This window comes from Palaemon carinicauda, chromosome 31 (assembly GCF_036898095.1).
Source record: "Palaemon carinicauda isolate YSFRI2023 chromosome 31, ASM3689809v2, whole genome shotgun sequence".
NCBI classification, from domain to species: domain Eukaryota; kingdom Metazoa; phylum Arthropoda; class Malacostraca; order Decapoda; family Palaemonidae; genus Palaemon; species Palaemon carinicauda.
Window position 1 is genome coordinate 66,332,815 of NC_090755.1, and position 17,884 is coordinate 66,350,698.

At 45.2% G+C, this 17,884-nt stretch overlaps 1 protein-coding gene across 5 annotated transcripts in view; it reads left to right on the forward strand.

Annotated features, from left to right (window-relative positions):
- Positions 1–15,539, forward strand: part of LOC137624492 (uncharacterized) — a 40,434-nt gene extending 24,895 nt beyond the window's left edge. For 4 of the 5 annotated variants that reach the window (XM_068355290.1, XM_068355289.1, XM_068355287.1 and 1 more), the window contains one exon: positions 12,703–15,539. In XM_068355290.1, coding sequence (XP_068211391.1) covers positions 13,041–13,487 — 447 coding nt within the window. In that variant the 5' untranslated portion in view covers positions 12,703–13,040 and the 3' untranslated portion in view covers positions 13,488–15,539. Of the gene's footprint in view, positions 1–11,865; positions 12,002–12,702 lie in introns of those variants that run through there. The other variant, XM_068355292.1, reaches the window with a different exon arrangement.
- Positions 15,540–17,884: the final 2,345 nt, after the last annotated feature.

The window sequence follows — 17,884 nt, forward strand, 5'->3', positions numbered from 1 at the left end:
AGATATAGGCCATATTTTTAACCTAAAGATATGCAGAAAAGTCTAAAATCAGACTTGGCATATATTCTTAAGAACTTGCAAAATTTTATTTGCTTCTGTCCACTGAAGTTGTAGGTAGATATCAAATGATGTTTGATGAAGTCTGGTGGTATGGGCTCAATGCAGCTACTGTCTCAGTATTCCATTGGTCTCATTCTTGACCAAATGTATAGTATTTATTGCTGGATCTGTAAGTAAACTTAAATAAAGCTGTATTGGATTGTGATTAAGGCTGTTGGAGACCTTTTCCAAAACCATACTGATATGAGAAGGCACCCTCTGGCAAGAATAAAGTACAGTACTCTACTTAATAAACTCCTAGTTACCATTCTTGAATAGTCTTTGTCACTAATGAGCTAAATGCTGTTAGAGAGATTATTGGGTAATTATTAAGAAGGAAAAATGATTCAAGGACATGTTAGCACAAATGAAAAAAAAAATTAAATTTTAAGGTACAAAATTAAAGATAAGGCATATTTTTAATAATCCTAATGCTTAATTTTCATTAATACCTTTGATGCCAGGATCCTCGGGTCCTGGTTTAATTAATGCCATTGTAGTTTTTCTAATAATTTATATCTTACCTAAGGATGGTTAGCAGGAAGAGCATCACTCTTGATTACTGTGAAGGTGAGAGGGAGAATGTGATACTTCTGAAACATTCGGTTAATGTTTCAGTGCTTGATTTTGAACTACTGTTGTATGACTTATTAGATCAGCCATACCAGTCTGTGTATGGCCTATAACTTGAATTTTTTAATACAGTCCAATTAGGTCAGTCCTGTTTTTGGAGACTAGTAATAAACCGCTCGAGTTCTTTTTTGTTAATGATCTTAAAAATAAAAAATTCTTCTACTCTTTTTGCATTAGGTGTTCCTCTTTTGAGTGCCATATAGTTAATATTTTCTGTATTCCATTTGTACCAATTTATTGATTTCTCATGTTTACACACCTTCCTAACAGTTCATTGTGTTGAAATAGCACATACAGTAATGGTTTTTTTTGTCGATGACCTTGTTAAAATTTCTATTGTATATTTTTCTCAACTTCATAAAATTTAAATATAATTGACAGAAGAACCCTTCTTGCGACCTTTGAAGGGGTTGTGGTTAGTTAGAAGTTATTTCTTATTGGTTAATATTTCTGAAGATTAAGTTTATTTTAGTGAGGCAGATTTGCACCGTCTCGCAGGGGTGCCCGTTTAGCTCGGAGAATTTTCTAATAGCTGATTGGTCGGAAGTATTTTTGTCCGAATACCATCATTGTTTTCAAATGATTACCAAGTAATGTGAATCGAAACATTTTTTACTAACCTAAATTTCTCTCTCAGATATAGGTTTTGTCAATAAATAATGTAAACGAATAGATATGTTATGAAGTATCGCTGCATAATTTTGTTACTTTTCACATATCTCAACACAAATTGAGATAAATTATATTAAGAATAAGAAAAACATGTTATTATAAACTTATTTTGAATACCAGAATCTACTAAAAACCTGGAATTAATAAAACAAACTATTGGTGAAATTAACGGTTCGGTAAAAGCAAGACTCGCATAGTGGGACCTGGGTAAAACTAGCATTCTACTGTGAAACACCAAAGAGAGAATGGAAGGGAGATTGTAACTCGGCGGTGAAATCATGAATTGGTTTGAGATTTTTATGCAATTTATGCAACACAACAGTATCCTCAACCGAAAATATTGCTATCAATAAAATTAAAACTTTACGAAAAAAATAACAAACCCTTTCTATACGGACTTCCACCATAGGCCTATGATGTAAGTTACAAAAAGGGATAAGAGATAGACGTCAGTCAAGATGTTGGAACACGCACATATGCATGCATGTGTGACATCACTGATTTATTTAGCATGTGTACAAGCTACATATGTTACACAATACACCAGAATCTAAACTTTTTCGCAAAAAAAAAAATAGAAAACCCTCTTCTATACAGACTTATTGTACATCATAGATCTATGATGTTAGTCCATATAGAAAAGGGTTATTTTTTTTTTTTTGTAAAGGTTTAGATTTTATTAATAGCAATATTTTCGGTTTGAGGCTATTGTAGTGTTGCATAATTTTAAACATTTAACTTGGCTAGTGGATATATGTATAGCTAACGTCTCTGACGTCCGGCAGAAAATTCAAAACTCACAGGCGATCGAAGATTGGGTTGCTAGGTGTACAACTAGCACCACCACTCGCCAGGATACTGGAACCATTCCTCAAGTCCTTGATTCTTCTTTGCCCCTGTGGCATAAACATTGGAATTTTCTTGCTCGCACTAACCTCCTGGTTTCTACAGCTTTGGTGAAGTACTTTTTTTTTTTGGTTAATGGCTTTAGCTTGGTTGGTTTTACTTATGGCTTTTCTTCAAACTCTCTTTGATTGGACTATTTTTGACCCTTGCTTGTTTGATCTCTCTCTGGATATTCCAAAATGACCGACCCTTCCCCTGTGTATAGGAAATGTGTTAAAGGCTTTAATACCCGCCTTCCTTAGGCCTCAGTCGATCTCCACTCCATTTGTACCCTATACCTAGACGACTGGTTACTCAGGATGTCGTCCTTCAATCGCTGTCTGAAGGATCTCTGATTGACTTTGGCCCTAATGAAAGAGTTGGGTCTCCTAGTCAACAAGGAGAAGTCTCAACTGACCCCATCTAAAATAATTCTCTATTTGGGGATAAATACGGAGTCTAGTTTTTCGGGCTTTTCCTTCGCCTACAAGACTAGAACAAGCTCTCATAAAGATTCGTCTTTACCAAAGGAAGAGCATTTGTTCTGTAAGGAAGTGGATGAGTCTACTGGGAACACACTCGTCACTAGAGCAGTTTGTTTCCCTTGGGTGACTCGATCTTCCCCCTCTCCAGTTTTACCTCAACCAGCATTGGTACAAGGAGAAGGGCTTAGAAGCAGTGACCATTCTGCTATCAGAGACTGTCAAGAGCTGCCTGAAATGATGGGATGACAATCTCAGACTTAAGGAGTGCCTCTCTCTTGCACACAAGAACCCAGACCATGTGTTGTGCTCAGACGCCTCGGACTCGGGGTGAGGAGCAACACTAGGCAAACTAGAATTCTCGGGCCTATGGATCAAAGACCAGGAGAGTCTTCACATCAACCAGAAGGAGCTTCTGGCAGTACTTTTGGCCCTTCAAAGTTTCGAAAGTATAATCCGAAACAAGGTAGTGCAAGTAAACGCAGACAACACCACAGCGTTAGCCTACATCTCCAAACAAGGCTGGACCCTCTCGCAGTCCCTTTACTTTACTGCAAGGGAGCTTCTGGTTTGGGCGAAGGAGAGAAATATCACCTTACTAACAAGGTTCATACAGGGAGAAAGGAACGTGATGGCAGACTGCCTCGGCAGAAGAGACCAAGTCATTCCCACAGAATGGACTCTGCATCAGGAGGTTTGTGAGAAATTATGGCGGATATGGTGACGTCCGTCCATAGACCTATTCGCAACCTCGAGAACGAAGAGGCTTCCAACAGACTGCTCTCCAGTTCCAGATCTAGAGGCGGTCCACATCGACGCGTTCTTGCTGGACTGGTCTCACCTGGAAGTGTATGCGTTTCCCCCCTTCAAAATCCTTTACAAAGTCTTACAAAAGTTCGCCTCTCATGAAGGGACCAAGTTGACATTGGCTGCTCCCCTCTGGCCATCAAGAGAATGGTTCTCAGAGGTACAGCAATGGATGGTGAACATACCAAGAAGCCTGCCAATGCGGTTAGATCTGCTCCAGCAACCGCACATGAAAAGGTTCCATCAAAACCTCCACGCTCTTCGTCTAACTGGCTTCAGACTATCGAGAGACCTTCTACAGCTAGAGGTTTTTCGAAGGAGGCAGCTGGAGTGATTGCCAGAGCAAGGAGATCCTCTACCATCAGGATCTACCAGTCCAAATGGGAAGTGTTTCGAGATTGGTGCAAAGTCACCTCAATTTCCTCGTCCAATACCTCTATTGCCCAAATCGCTGACTTCCTGCTACACCTTAAGAGTGAACGTAACTTTTCCTCCTCTACCATTAAAGGTTACAGGAGCATATTGGCTGTGGTTTTCAAGCACAGGAACCTAGACCTCTCTAACAATAAAGACCTTCAAGACCTTCTCAAGTCTTTCGAGACTTCCAAGGAGCATCGGATAGTGACACCAGCTTGGAATCTGGATGTTGTCCTGAAATTTCTTATGTCTGAGAAATTTGAACCTTTACACTTAGCTTTTTTTTTTTTTTTAAAGATCTCACCTTAGACACTTTTCTAGTGAGTCTAGCAACTGCAAAGAGAGTTGGTGAGGTTCATGCCTTCAGTAAGAATGTCGGCTTCTGTACTGGAAAGGCAGTATGCTCCTTGCAACTTGGTTTCTTGGTCATGAATGAGCGTCCTTCCCATCCATGGCCGAAATCTTTTGAGATTCCCAACCTGTCAGATTTGGTTGGTGACAAGACAGAGAAGGTCCTGTGCCCTGTGAGAGCACTTAAATTTTACCTAGACAGAACCAAAAATTTACGATGCGAGTCTGAAGCCTTATGGTGTTCGGTCAAGAAGCCCTCCTTACCAATGTCAAAGAACGCCTTATCGTATTTTGTCAGGTTCTTGATTAGAGAGGCTCACGCTCACTGCAGTGAGGCTGACCTTAGATTGCTGAAAGTAAGAACACATGAAGTCAGAGCTGTGGCAACTTCAGTGGCTCTCAAGCAAAATCGATCCCTACGAAGCATTATGGACGCAACCTTTTGGAGGAGTAAATCTGTGTTCGCTTCACTTTATTTACAGAATGTCCAGACTCTTTACGAGGACTGCTACACTTTGGGACCATTCATAGCAGCAAGTGCAGTAGTGGGTGGAGGTTGTACCACTACATTCCCCTAATCCTAATACCTTTTTTCTTCTCTTGGAAGTATCATCTTTTTGGTTGTATGTGGAGACTGGGACAGTTCCTCAATCATTTGATTTTAGCGGGTGGTCAAACTTGTTTCTTGAGAGCGCCCATATCAAGGGTATTGGTTGAGGTCCTGTCATAGGGGTGTTCACCCCAGATATGACAGCTCCTAGAGGTCTTTCAGCCCCCTGAGTGGATCTCTGGGCTTCATAAGGATAGCGGACTAATGAGGCTGAGAATCATAAAAGTCAGCTTCCTTATCAGGTACGAACCCTTGTTTGTTTTTATCAAAACTCTCGAGTTATATTCCTAGGATGTTTACTGCTGGTCTCTTACCCTCCACCAAGGGTGTCAATCAGCTATAGGCCTATATATATCCACCGGCTAAGTTAAATGTTTAAAAGTTATATTTTCATATTAAAATAAATTTTTGAACATACTTACCCGGTGGATATATATACAGTAGTTAAACTCCCTCCCTTCCGCCCCTCTAGAGACCCTATGGGCAGAGAAGACCTGAGGACTTGAGGAATGGTTCCAGTATCCTGGCGAGTGGTGGTGCTAGTTGTACACCTAGCAACCCAATCTTCGATCGCCTGCGAGTTTTGAATTGTTGCCGGACGTCAGAGACGTTAGCTATATATATATATATATACTGTATATATATATCCACTGGGTAAGTATGTTAAAAAATTTTATTTTAATATGAAAATATAATTTTGCATAAAAACACAATTGAATGAATTCATAAATACACCGCGGAGTTACAATCTCCCTTCCATTCTCTCTGGTGTTTGACAGTAGAATTCTCTTTTTACCCAGGACCCACTCTGTGAGTCTTGCTTTAACCGAACCGCTATTTTCACCAAAAGTTAGTTGTTCCTACACTAAATACAAACCCTCATTCTTTACTATAGGAGATATTCTAGCGCGAGCTGGAAAATACGGCGGAAAAACCTTAACAAGGTCGTTAACGACCAGACAGGTAATTACCCACCTGTCAGTGGTGGGGGACCACCGGTCGGTAGCTGCTGTTTATCTTCAATCGAATTCTAGCCGTCGCAGTGGTAACACCACTACTCCTGCTTTATTTGCTGGCAGACTAGCCTTACTTTTTTTAGTTTTTGATTAATCCTTTTTCTTTTTATTTGTAGATGATGTCCTCTATTTTGAGGAAGTGTTTTTGACACCTTTGTCACCGCTGGATGTGGATCCTCTTTCCATATGCCCCGTTACGGAGGTCATGGGTGTTCTACTACCCTGCGAGGCTGGGTTCCCCTGCCAAGTATGTGGAAGTGGTCATCACAGTACCTTCTCCTCCTCCACTTCATTGTCCTCCCCTCTTCGGAAGCTAGGAGGGAGAGATAGAAGAGGAAAAGGAGAGCTCGCACAAATTTGCCCAGTCGTTCTCTCCGGAGTCACAGGCGATATAGAAGGAGACATAATCGTTCTTGCTCTTCCTCGCCTTCTGTCTCTTCACGAGATGTCTCGCCGCTAGACTAAGCGCTCTTCACAAACTTAAGAGCGCTTCCTTCTTACCCTAACATAGGGCATCAAGAGCTTATGCGCCAACATGTGCATACGCTCCAACAAGAGCATAACTCCATCACGCGCCATGCGCTCACCTGCGCACGAACTCCTGCGCGCCACCAATCTTCTGCGCACTCCTGTGCGCCAGTGCTCTATGCGCTCCCGTGCTCCAACATTTTCCTGCATGTGCGCATACGCGCCCAATACCATCCTACGCGACAGGTAAAACCTGCGCGTCGACTTTCTTCTGTTAGGTCTTCTGACAAGGCAGCCATGCTGCCATCTCCTGCAGCGCCAGTGCTTATCAACGCGCCAGCCTTCTCCTGCATCCGCAAGGAGATGCGCAGACGCCCGTGTGCCCCATATGATTCCACTAAGCGCGCACGCTATGGAATTTTCTTCTTCGCATATTAGTTTTAGGGTCTCCGTCCGCTCTATCTTCAGAGAGATCGCTCTCGCCGTTGAATTCTCGATCTCTGACAATTTGGGGTCTCGTGACAAGGAAACCTCGGTTTCCCGGTGCGCTATCCCTTCGTTTTCTCACAGCAAGTTGCTGAAACCTCGGGTTTTCGTGCATCTAGTCTCGCTGACACTTCGGTGTCCCGTGACGAGGGAGACTTCCGTTTTTCCGTTGCTCTAGCCCTTCGGGTTCTCGCAACACAAACTCTAGGGGGACGCACGTTCACGCTGAACCTTCGAGTTCTCGCAACACAACCTCTAGGGGCACGCACGATCACGCTGAACCTTCAGGTTCCCGTGACACAAGTCATCAAGAGTGTTGCTCTTAGGTCAGAGAGTCTTCGGACTCTTGTCCCGCGGAGTGTTCGCGTACGCCCATCCAACACTACGCCCATAACAATCAGGAGTTTTACTCTTATGACAGTCTTCAGACCCCAGTCACGCAGGTGTTCGCACACAATTAGCGCTACACACGCAAATCTCCGGTCATACACTTGCGGGGTCAATCCCTCGCTCCCGTGTTTCAGACAGGACAACCTCCGTAATTCCTTTGCTCCCTAATGAGTTAAGGATTTCGAGTCTCTCGGAAACCTCGAAAGATAATGCAGGGCTTCGGCCCTTCTTCTCTTTGGTTGAGAGCAGAAGGGAAAAGGGAAATGTGTTAGAGAGGCTAAAAGAAAACTCCCAGATAGCAGCGACGTAGAAAGCGATGCCGAGGGCTTCGGCCGCTTTGTTCGTTATCTGCGCTTCATGTGGCAGCTCATGAGCTGCCCATGTTACGGGGTAACACTCGTCAACCTGCAACTTGATCAACTTATTGGGAAACTTAGATTGCTGACACGAGGTTCGCCTCCAGGGATAAGAGATCCTTCCCTAACGAGGGAGTAATAACCTTCCTCAGAATTGGACTGCGTTAAAGCTTCCCACTTCAGACAGTCGGCAACCTTCCCTCCTTCGTAAGGAGTTGCGAACAGCTCAACGAGTTTTACCTCTGCTATCTCGTCCCCGAAGACTGTGCTTTCTCCCTTGGAGCTGGGGAAAAGCAAGTCTACGGCTTGTGCATTCTTCGGGGGGAACTTCTCCCTGGGAGTAAGCTTGGCTCAAGCGATGTTCTTCATCGGGAGGACTTCTCTCTCGTTCGCGAGAGAGATTATTACGCCTTCGCTTTTTTCCCAATAGAACGTGGAAAGCTTGTCTTCGGCAATGTTCTCCTTCGGGAGAACTTCTCTCTCATTCGCGAGAGAGATTATTAAGCCTATGCTTTTTTCCCATGAATTGGAAGAAAGCTTGTCTTAGGCCAAGTCCCCCTTCGGGAGGACTCCTTTCTCGTTCACGAGAGGGAGATTTTTACACGAGAGTGAGATTTTTACACGAGAGGGAGATTTTTACACGAGAGGGAGATTTTTACGCCTACATTTTTTCCCTAGAAATAGGAGAAATCTTGTGTTAACCAACGTCCTCCTTCGGGAGAACTTCTCTCTCGTCTGCGAGAGAGAGATTATTGCGCCTATGCTTTTTTCCCATAGAACTGGGAGAAAGTTTGCCTTAGGCGATGTCCTCCTTCGGGAGGACTCCTCTCTCGTTCGCGAGAGAAATTATTAAACCTACGCTTTTCCCCATAGAGAGGGGAGAAATCTTGCCTTTGGCAATCCTTCCTCCGGGAGGACTTTTCCCTCGTTGAGAGAGAAAAGTTAATACGGGTACGCTTTTTCCCATAGGGCAGGGAGAAAGCTTGTTTTAGGCAATCTCCTTAGGGAGAACCTTCCTACCAATCATGAGAAGAAAACTTGTAGGGATTTACTGATCTACGCTCCTCCCTCTTAATCTTTTTGGTTCTCCTCCAGGGGCGGAGTGAGAGCCTTGTATTAAGCGACATTCTCCTTCGGGAGAACAAATCTACCCTGCGGAGGAGTTATTTTCATCCCTGACGTTCCCCCCCTCGTGCTATAAGGAGACGTCTTTTTGATCCTGCTGGTTCCCCTCACGTTGACCCCTCGGGGTCTCGTGACTATCACCCTTTCGCTGGGCGTGATCGGGATCCTTTAAACTTTCTTGTTTATCCTACGGGTTGTCATGACCGTAGGAGTCCTTCGGGCCTCTGTCGCTTTGGACTTGCGAGTTCACACGACTTGGAACCTTCGAGTTTCAGTTATGCGGAGTAGTCGGGCTCTCGTACCAATTAGCACAGTGTCCGTGCACGCGCGCAATTAGCGCTATGCACTGTGCACGCGCGCAATTAGCGATATGCACGTGATTATCGTCATTAAGAGTTTACTCTTATGACAGAGCCTTCCGACTCTCGTCAGCGGTCTTCGCCATTACCGCCAGACACTCTGACTTCTACCATTCTTCCCCTTTCGATAAGAAAGATACGAGGGGTAAGACATAAGGTTTGTCTGCTACTTGCGTCTCCATTTTTTTCCTTTTTTCCTGCAATAACACACGAGGAATTATCGCACCCTGAGGATTTCTCGTGAGTGCTGCCGTCGAGGGACTTAGAATCCTCCTATTTAAGGACTCTAAGAACTGTGTGTTATATCTCTTGCCTCGGCAATTTGCATCTGTCTCCTCGACCCTTTGACTCTCTAGCCTTAGACAGGCTATGTATTAACAGTCTGGGGTTCGAGTCCCGCCCAGACTCTTTAGAGCCTTCAGTGCCTACAACCTTACCATCCTTGTAAGCTAAGGTTGGGGGGAGCCTATAGATCTATATGCTGAGTCTTTAGCAGCCACTGCCTGGCCCTCCCTGGTCCTAGCTGGGATGGAGAGGAGGCTTTGTCGTTGACCATATTTTGTCAGTCTCTAGAATATTGTCCTAACGGCTAATGCAATGTCACTGTCCCTCGCCTCTGCCTTTCTTGAGCGACCTTTAAACCTGGTCTGTTCTCCGAGCTCAGAGACGTCGACCTTTTCCTCTGATCTTAGATCCCCTCACGGCGAGACTCACACCAGACTTATCCTCGAAAAGAGACTAAACTCTTCCAGGCTCTTCTTCTGGCTTGACACGTGGTCTGATACAGTCTGCTACCTTGCGAGCCACGAGGACTTGTCAAACCAAAACTCTAGGCAGTCCCTACAAGAAGTCCTAATTGCTAGGGCTAAGAAAATGGACTTCTTAACCGCTACAACAGCGACAATGTGAAGCAATTGGATCCTCAAAAGGAAGGATCGGTAGTTCCCAGACTTCCTTTTGTACCTCGGTGAGGAAAGCTTCTCTCATTCTCGGCGATTTAGGGCTATCGCGCAGCCTTGAGCCTCATCTGTAGATGGAGAAGGGGTTGACCTCTCCGCCTCAGTAGACACCACTTTGGTTGTTTCGGTGTTGGAGTGATCTTGCCCCCCACTTGAGATTAGACCATCTCCTTGAGACGTGTCCTATGTTCGCTGAAGGGTCTGCCCTATGTGCCCTTAAGGGCCTAAGACTACTCTCTGAACCTTAAGACAGTCTTCCTCATACCTCTGTCCTCCGCTAAAAGGGTCAGTGAGCTACATGGTCTCTTACGTCACCCATTCTAAGAGATGGGGAGGGGGGGAGTGTGTTTTGCAACTTCGTACCGGGCTTGGTGGCTAGACTCATAATCTTTCATCTACCGATGGGACATTTCGAGAACTTCCACTCCCAATTGGTAACACAGGATGCAGTCCAGTCGTTACTATGCCCAGTCAGGGCGTCAAAGAATGTCTGAGGCGCACCAGACTTTTCAGACCACATCTCCGTCATCTCTTCCTTTTATCAACAGGGTAAAGAAAAGAATCTCTCGCAACACCATCTGTTTCTGACTCAAGAAAGTTATTGCGAGGTCTTTTCACAGAGACCCAGAGGCAGCACAACCCAGAGCCCATCAAGTTAGTAGGAGTGGCTACCTCTCTGGCGTTTAAGAGAATTTTCTCAGTCTCCCAAGTCTTGAGTGTTGGGGTCTGGAAACGCCAATCTACGTTCACTGCTCACTATTTGAGCGACGTGACACATAGGCCTCTAGACACCCTTTTTATAGGGCCTATTGTGACAGGTCAACAGATGCTGTTACAGTACTTCCTTACGCGTTTTCAGGGGACAGTAACCATTGGTTGAGGATTCTGGGTTACACTAGGTTTTAAGAACGTCCATCGATCTTCTTTCTTCTCCTTCTCCCCCACATCTGGGGATCCTAGCCTGTATCCAGTTTCAGCTGGACTCTCCAATAGAAATAAGGTATGATACTCATCTGATACCTCTCACAGAGTATAGGTTATACTCGTAGTCACGAGGTTTCCCCTTTGCAAGGTCGGGGGAATCCTAAGTTTGAAGGGGTCCGAATCGAATGTTCCTGACCCACTTCATCCTGAAACATATGTTTCGATGAAGTTGCAAACCTTCAGTCGTACTGAGATTCTGGGGATCTACAAAGAAAGAAGATAACGGAAGATTGTTGCTTCAAAAGTGTCTAGTCTGAGGACTATCTTCCCTAAACATAGGGAACTCCTTGGCCACCCTGGCCTCAAGACTAAGTCTCCTATAGTAAAGAATGAGGGTTTGTATTTAGTGTAGGAACAAAAGACAAACTATAACAGTTTGTATTTTTCCTAACATACAAACCCGAATTCTTTACACAAATCTTCCCTCCATCACTGCCCCCCTAGGATAGTCCTAACTAGAATCCAAAACTAGAATCCGATTGAAAGTAAACAGCAGCTACTGACCGTCGGTCCCCCACCACTGTCAGGTGCGTAATTACCTGTCCGGTCGTTAACGACCTTGTTAAGGTTTTTCTGCCGTATTTTCCAGCTCGCGCTAGAATATCTCCTATAGTAAAGAATTCGGGTTTGTATGTTAGGAAAAATACAATCTGTTATAAGTTTGTCATTTTCATAATAAAATAAATTTTTTAACATACTTACCCGCTGGTTATATAACTTAAAATCCCACCCTCCTCCCCTCTAGAGACCTATGGGCATGGAAAAAATGGTGCTGGGAGGAATATTTTGGCCTTGCTACCGTGGTGGCACTATTGTACACCTGGCAAATCTATGCGATTTCTGCGAGTTTTTTTTAATTTCTGCCGGACAGAAGAATAAAGATATTGTTATATAACCAGCTGGTAAGTATGTTCAAATATTTATTTTATGAAAATATAATTTTTACATATCAGCAGGGTCAAGGACTGTGGTTAAATTAGGGGAAAAGGTCATTGGGTTTGTATTCTTGAATCCTGTTCTTGAGGATGGAATGTAGGGATTTAAGTGGGACTATTGAATTGCATTTGAAACTGGTTACATTAAAATGTTCCAAACCTAAATATTCTAGGCTATTTTTAAATCTTATTTACTACTCACAATTGTTTAATTTCTTTGATTACAATATTTTACTTGTTTTTTAATATAGGTGTAGATGCAGTGTAAGCTAGTTTAGTCATTGCAGCTTTTTACCAAGGTGATTAGAGGGGGGGGGGGGATGAATGCACTAACACCTCTGATTATACTTAACCTATTTTTTGCTGCTCTTTCATCACGGCACCTGACTCCAGGTATCTTGGAAGTTTGCAAATTGTGTTTTAGTTTTGTCGAGTGTTTCTTGCAGTGGCATGATTTTTCTTGTTGGTAAGCCCATGCAAGCTAGATGTCCTGGGTATAGGCATTTGTGTAACACTTTCATGTTGTCCATGCATATTGACTGTTGTGTATATTCAGAGGGATGGGATGGTTTTGGAAGCTTCCCTGTGGTGTTTGTACCATGTAGTTATATTCACAATGACAGAAGTTTAGTATGGTTGAAAATTTATTTACTACTTTATCTCTACAGAACTTACTGGCTCCATGCTCAAGAAGAACTTGACCCATTGTTACTTACTGGTCTCGTTTGCGGATAAATTCATCGGAGGTTTGCTGAACTGTCATCAGCAGCTTCCTGCTCTGTCTACTGTTAGTAATTTCCAATAGGTAAGATATAATTTACATTAGGACTTAGACCAGGCTGCTCACTCTGCAGCCAAAGCTCTGACAGGGATACAGCCCCAGCCAGAACTTTGAACTAGGATATACTCAGCAGCAGCTAGAACTCTTGACTAGATATACCCACAGCCAAAACTCTTGACTGGAATACAGCTAAACCAGCAGCAGCAGCTTAAACTTTTTACTGGGATGCAGTCTCAAAATGGGATATACCCAGCAACTGCCAAAACCTTGACCGGAATACAGCTAAAGCAGCAGCAGCAGCTAAAACTCTTGACTGGGATGCAGCCTCAAACTGGGATATACTCAGCAGATGCCAAAACTCTGACTGGAATACAGCTGAAGCAGCAGCAGCTAAAACTCTTGACTGGGTTGCAGCCTGTAATTCGAACTAGCAAATACCCAACAGTTGCCAAAACTCTTACTGGGATAGAGTTAAAACTCCAACAGCAGCTTAAACTCTTAACTGGGTTGCAGCCTCGAACTGAAATATACTCGGGAGCTGCTGATCCAGACTGGAATACATCTAAAGAAGCAACAGCAGTGGAGTCTTTGACTGGCAATATACCCAGCAGCTGCCGAAACGAACTGGAATACAGGTTAAGAAGCAACAGCAGTAGTAGTGAAAACTTGTGACTGCTGGGTAAAGCAGCTGCCAGAACTGACTGGGGTGCAGCCCCAAGTAAGGGCAGCTACCATAGCTTGGAATGGAATAGAGTCCCAACAACCAGAAACTTAATAATACAGTAACAGCCAAAACTACCCTGGAAAAAGCAATAGTAGTCAAATATTGCATTGGTATGCAGCCTCAGCAACAGCAGCCAGGAATCAGACAGAAATGTAGCCCCCCGCAACAGCAGGCAGGAATCAGTAGTTAAGAATTAGACTGTAAAGCAGAAGTCAGGGATGCAGGCTCAGCCACAGCCAGAAATCAGACTGGTATCCACAGCAGTTAAAAATCAAAGTAGCAAAACCAGTAGTAACAGTAGGGGCCAAGAATGTGACAAGTCTGCACACCCCTAGCAGCAGCAGCCAAAATCGTGTTAGGGATGCACCCATATCAGCAGCAGCCAAGAATGTGATAGGGATGTCCCCCTAGCAGCAGAAGCCAAGAATGTGATAAGGATGCACCCCTAGCAGAGCAGCAGAAGCCAGGAATGTGATAGGGATGCGCCCCTAGCAGAGCAGCAGAAGCCAAGAATGTGGTAGGGATGTACCCCTAGCAGCAGAAGCTAAGAATGTGATAGGGATGTACCCCTAACAGCAGAAGCCAAGAATGTGATAGGGATGTGCCCCTAACAGAGCAGAAGCAGCCAAGAATGTGATAGGGATGCACCCCTAACAGAGCAGAAGCAGCCAAGAATGTGATAGGGATGCACCCCTAACAGAGCAGAAGCAGCCAAGAATGTGATAGGGATGCACCCCTAACAGAGCAGAAGTAGCCAAGAATGTGATAGGGATGCACCCCTAACAGAGTAGAAGCAGCCAAGAATGTGATAGGGATGCACCCCTAGCAGAGCAGAAGCAGCCATGAATGTGATAGGTATGCACCCCTAGCAGTGCAGCGGAAGCCAAGAATGCGATAGGGATGCCCCCCTAGCAGAGAAGCAGAAGCCAAGAATGTGATAGGGATGCACCCTTAACAGAGCAGCGGAAGGCAAGAATGTGATAGGGATGTACCCCTAACAGAGCAGTGGAAGCCAAGAATGTGAGAGGGATGCACCCCTAACAGAGAAGCAGAAGCCAAGAATGTGATAGGGATGCACCCTAACAGAGCAGCGGAAGGCAAGAATGTGATAGGGATGTACCCCTAACAGAGCAGTGGAAGCCAAGAATGTGATAGGGATGCACCCCTAACATAGCAGAAGCAGCCAAGAATGTGATAGGGATGCACCCCTAACAGCAGAAGCAGCCAAGAATGTGATAGGGATGCACCCTTAACAGAGCAGAAGCAGCCAAGAATGTGATAGGGATGTACCCCTAACAGAGCAGAAGCAGCCAAGAATGTGATAGGGATGCACCCCTAACAGAGCAGAAGCCGCCAAGAATGTGATAGGTATGCACCCCTAGCAGAGAAGCAGAAGCCAAGACTTTGATAGGGATGCACCCTTAACAGAGAAGCAGAAGCTAAGACTGTGATAGGGATGCACCCTTAACAGAGCAGCGGAAGCCAAGAATGTGATAGGGATGCACCCCTAACAGAGCAGAAGCAGCCAAGAATGTGATAGGGATGCACCCCTAACAGAGCAGAAGCAGCCAAGAATGTGATAGGGATACACCCCTAACAGAACAGAAGCAGCCAAGAATGTGATAGGGATGCACCCCTAACAGAACAGAAGCAGCTAAGAATGTGATAGGGATGCACCCCTAACAGAACAGAAGCAGCCAAGAATGTGATAGGGATGCACCCCTAACAGAGCAGAAGCAGCCAAGAATGTGATAGGGATGCATCCCTAACTGAGCAGAAGCAGCCAAGAATGTGATAGGGATGCATCCCTAACAGAGCAGAAGCAGCCAAGAATGTGATAGGGATGCACCCCTAACAGAGCAGAAGCAGCCAAGAATGTGATAGGGATGCACCCCTAACAGAGCAGAAGCAGCCAAGAATGTGATAGGGATGCATCCTTAACAGAGCAGAAGCAGCCAAGAATGTGATAGGGATGCACCCCTAACAGAACAGAAGCAGCCAAGAATGTGATAGGGATGCACCCCTAACAGAGCAGAAGCAGCCAAGAATGTGATAGGGATGCATCCCTAACTGAGCAGAAGCAGCCAAGAATGTGATAGGGATGCATCCCTAACTGAGCAGAAGCAGCCAAGAATGTGATAGGGATGCATCCCTAACAGAGCAGAAGCAGCCAAGAATGTGATAGGGATGCACCCCTAACAGAGCAGAAGCAGCCAAGAATGTGATAGGGATGCACCCCTAACAGAGCAGAAGCAGCCAAGAATGTGATAGGGATGCATCCCTAACAGAGCAGAAGCAGCCAAGAATGTGATAGGGATGCATCCCTAACAGAGCAGAAGCAGCCAAGAATGTGATAGGGATGCATCCCTAACAGAGCAGAAGCAGCCAAGAATGTGATAGGGATGCACCCCTAACAGAGCAGAAGCAGCCAAGAATGCGATAGGGATGCACCCTTAGCAGAGCAGCAGAAGCCAAAAATGCGATAGGGATGCACCCCTAGCAGAGAAGCAGAAGCCAAGAATGCGATAGGGATGCACCCTTATCAGAGCAGCGGAAGGCAAGAATATGATAGGGATGTACCCCTAACAGAGCAGCGGAAGCCAAGAATGTGATAGGGATGTACCCCTAACAGCAGCAGAAGCCAAGAATGTGATAGGGATGTACCCCTAACAGAGCAGCAGAAGCCAAGAATGTTATAGGGGTGTAACCCTAACAGAGCAGCAGAACCTAAGAATGTGATAGGGATGCATCCCTAGCAGCAGAAGTCAATTATGTGATAGGTATGCATCCCTAGCAGCAGAAGCCAATTATGTGATAGGTATGCACTCCTAGCAGCAGAAGCTAAAAATTTGATGATGTATCCCTAGAAACAGTAGCCAAGAATGAGAAGGGGATGCAGCCCATATGCCGCGTTAGTCTCGGCCAGAAATCAGAATGGTAAGCACTGCAGCCAGCAATCAGACAAGGTTGCAAGCTAGCTGCCAAGAATGTAACAGGAATGTACCCTTAGCATCAGTAGCCAAAAACAGACAGGTTTTAGCTCCAACAGCAGCCAGGAATAAGGGATGCAGCCCGAGCAATAGCTGCCAGGAATTGGAAAGGGATACAGTCTCAGCAACAGTTAAAAATTGCACCGAAAAGTTAGTCGAATTGGACAAGGTTACAAATGCAGCATAGCAACAGCCAAGAATGCAACCCTAGCATCAGCAGCCAAAACTCTGACAAGGATGCAGTCCCAGGAATCACAGGTATGCAGACCCAGCAACGCATGAGGATGCAGTTTCAGCAACAGCAGCTAGAAATTGGAAGACAGGGATGTAATCCCAGCAGCAGCAGCCAGGAAGAAACTATGGGGATGCAGTCCCAGTAACAGCAGTCATTAATCGCACGACGGGGATGTAATCCCAGCAACAGCAGCCTGGAATTGCAAGGATGCAATCCCAGCAACACCACCCAGGAATTGGACAGGGATGCAGTCTCAGCAACAAAAGCCAGAAATGGGATGGGGATTTTATTATAGCAACTGCAGCCAGGAATTTGACCGGAATCTAGTCTCGGCAACAGCAGCCTGGAATTGCATGGTACACTGGGATGCAGTCCCAGCAACAGCAGCCAGGACTTCGATGAGGATGCAGTACCAGCAACGGCAGTGATTGCACAGGAATGCAGTCCCACCAACAGCAAACAGGAATCGCACGGGGATGAAGTTCCACCATCAGCAGCCAGGACTTCAATGAGGATGCAGTACCTGTAATGGCAGTAATCGCACGGAAATGGAAATGCAGTCCAAGCAACAGCAGCCAGGACTAAGACGAGTATGCAGTACCAGCAACAGCAGCCAATACTTCAATTAGGATGCAGTAGACAGGAATTGCATAGGGATAGTGTCTCAGCCACAGCAGCCAGGACTTATATGAGGGTGCAGTACCAGCAACAGCAGTATTCGTACGGGATGCAGTCCCAGCAACAGCAGCCAGGACTTTGATGATGCAGTACCACCAACAACAGTAATTGTATGGGAATACAGTTCCAGCCACAGCAGCCAAGACTTCGATGAGGATGCAATAGCAGCAACGCTTGTATTCCCACAAGAATGCATACTCACCAGCAACATCAGATATTTCGATGAGGATGTAATAGACAGGAATTGCATAATGCATGGGGATGTAGTCCCAGCAACAGCAGCTAGGATTTCAATGAGGATGCAGTACCAGCAACGGCAGTAATCTCACAGAAATGCATTCCCAGCAATAGCAGCCAGGACTTCGATGAGGATGCAGTACCAGCAACAGCAGACAGGGATTGCACAGGGATGCAGTACCAGCAACGGCAGTAATCCACGGGA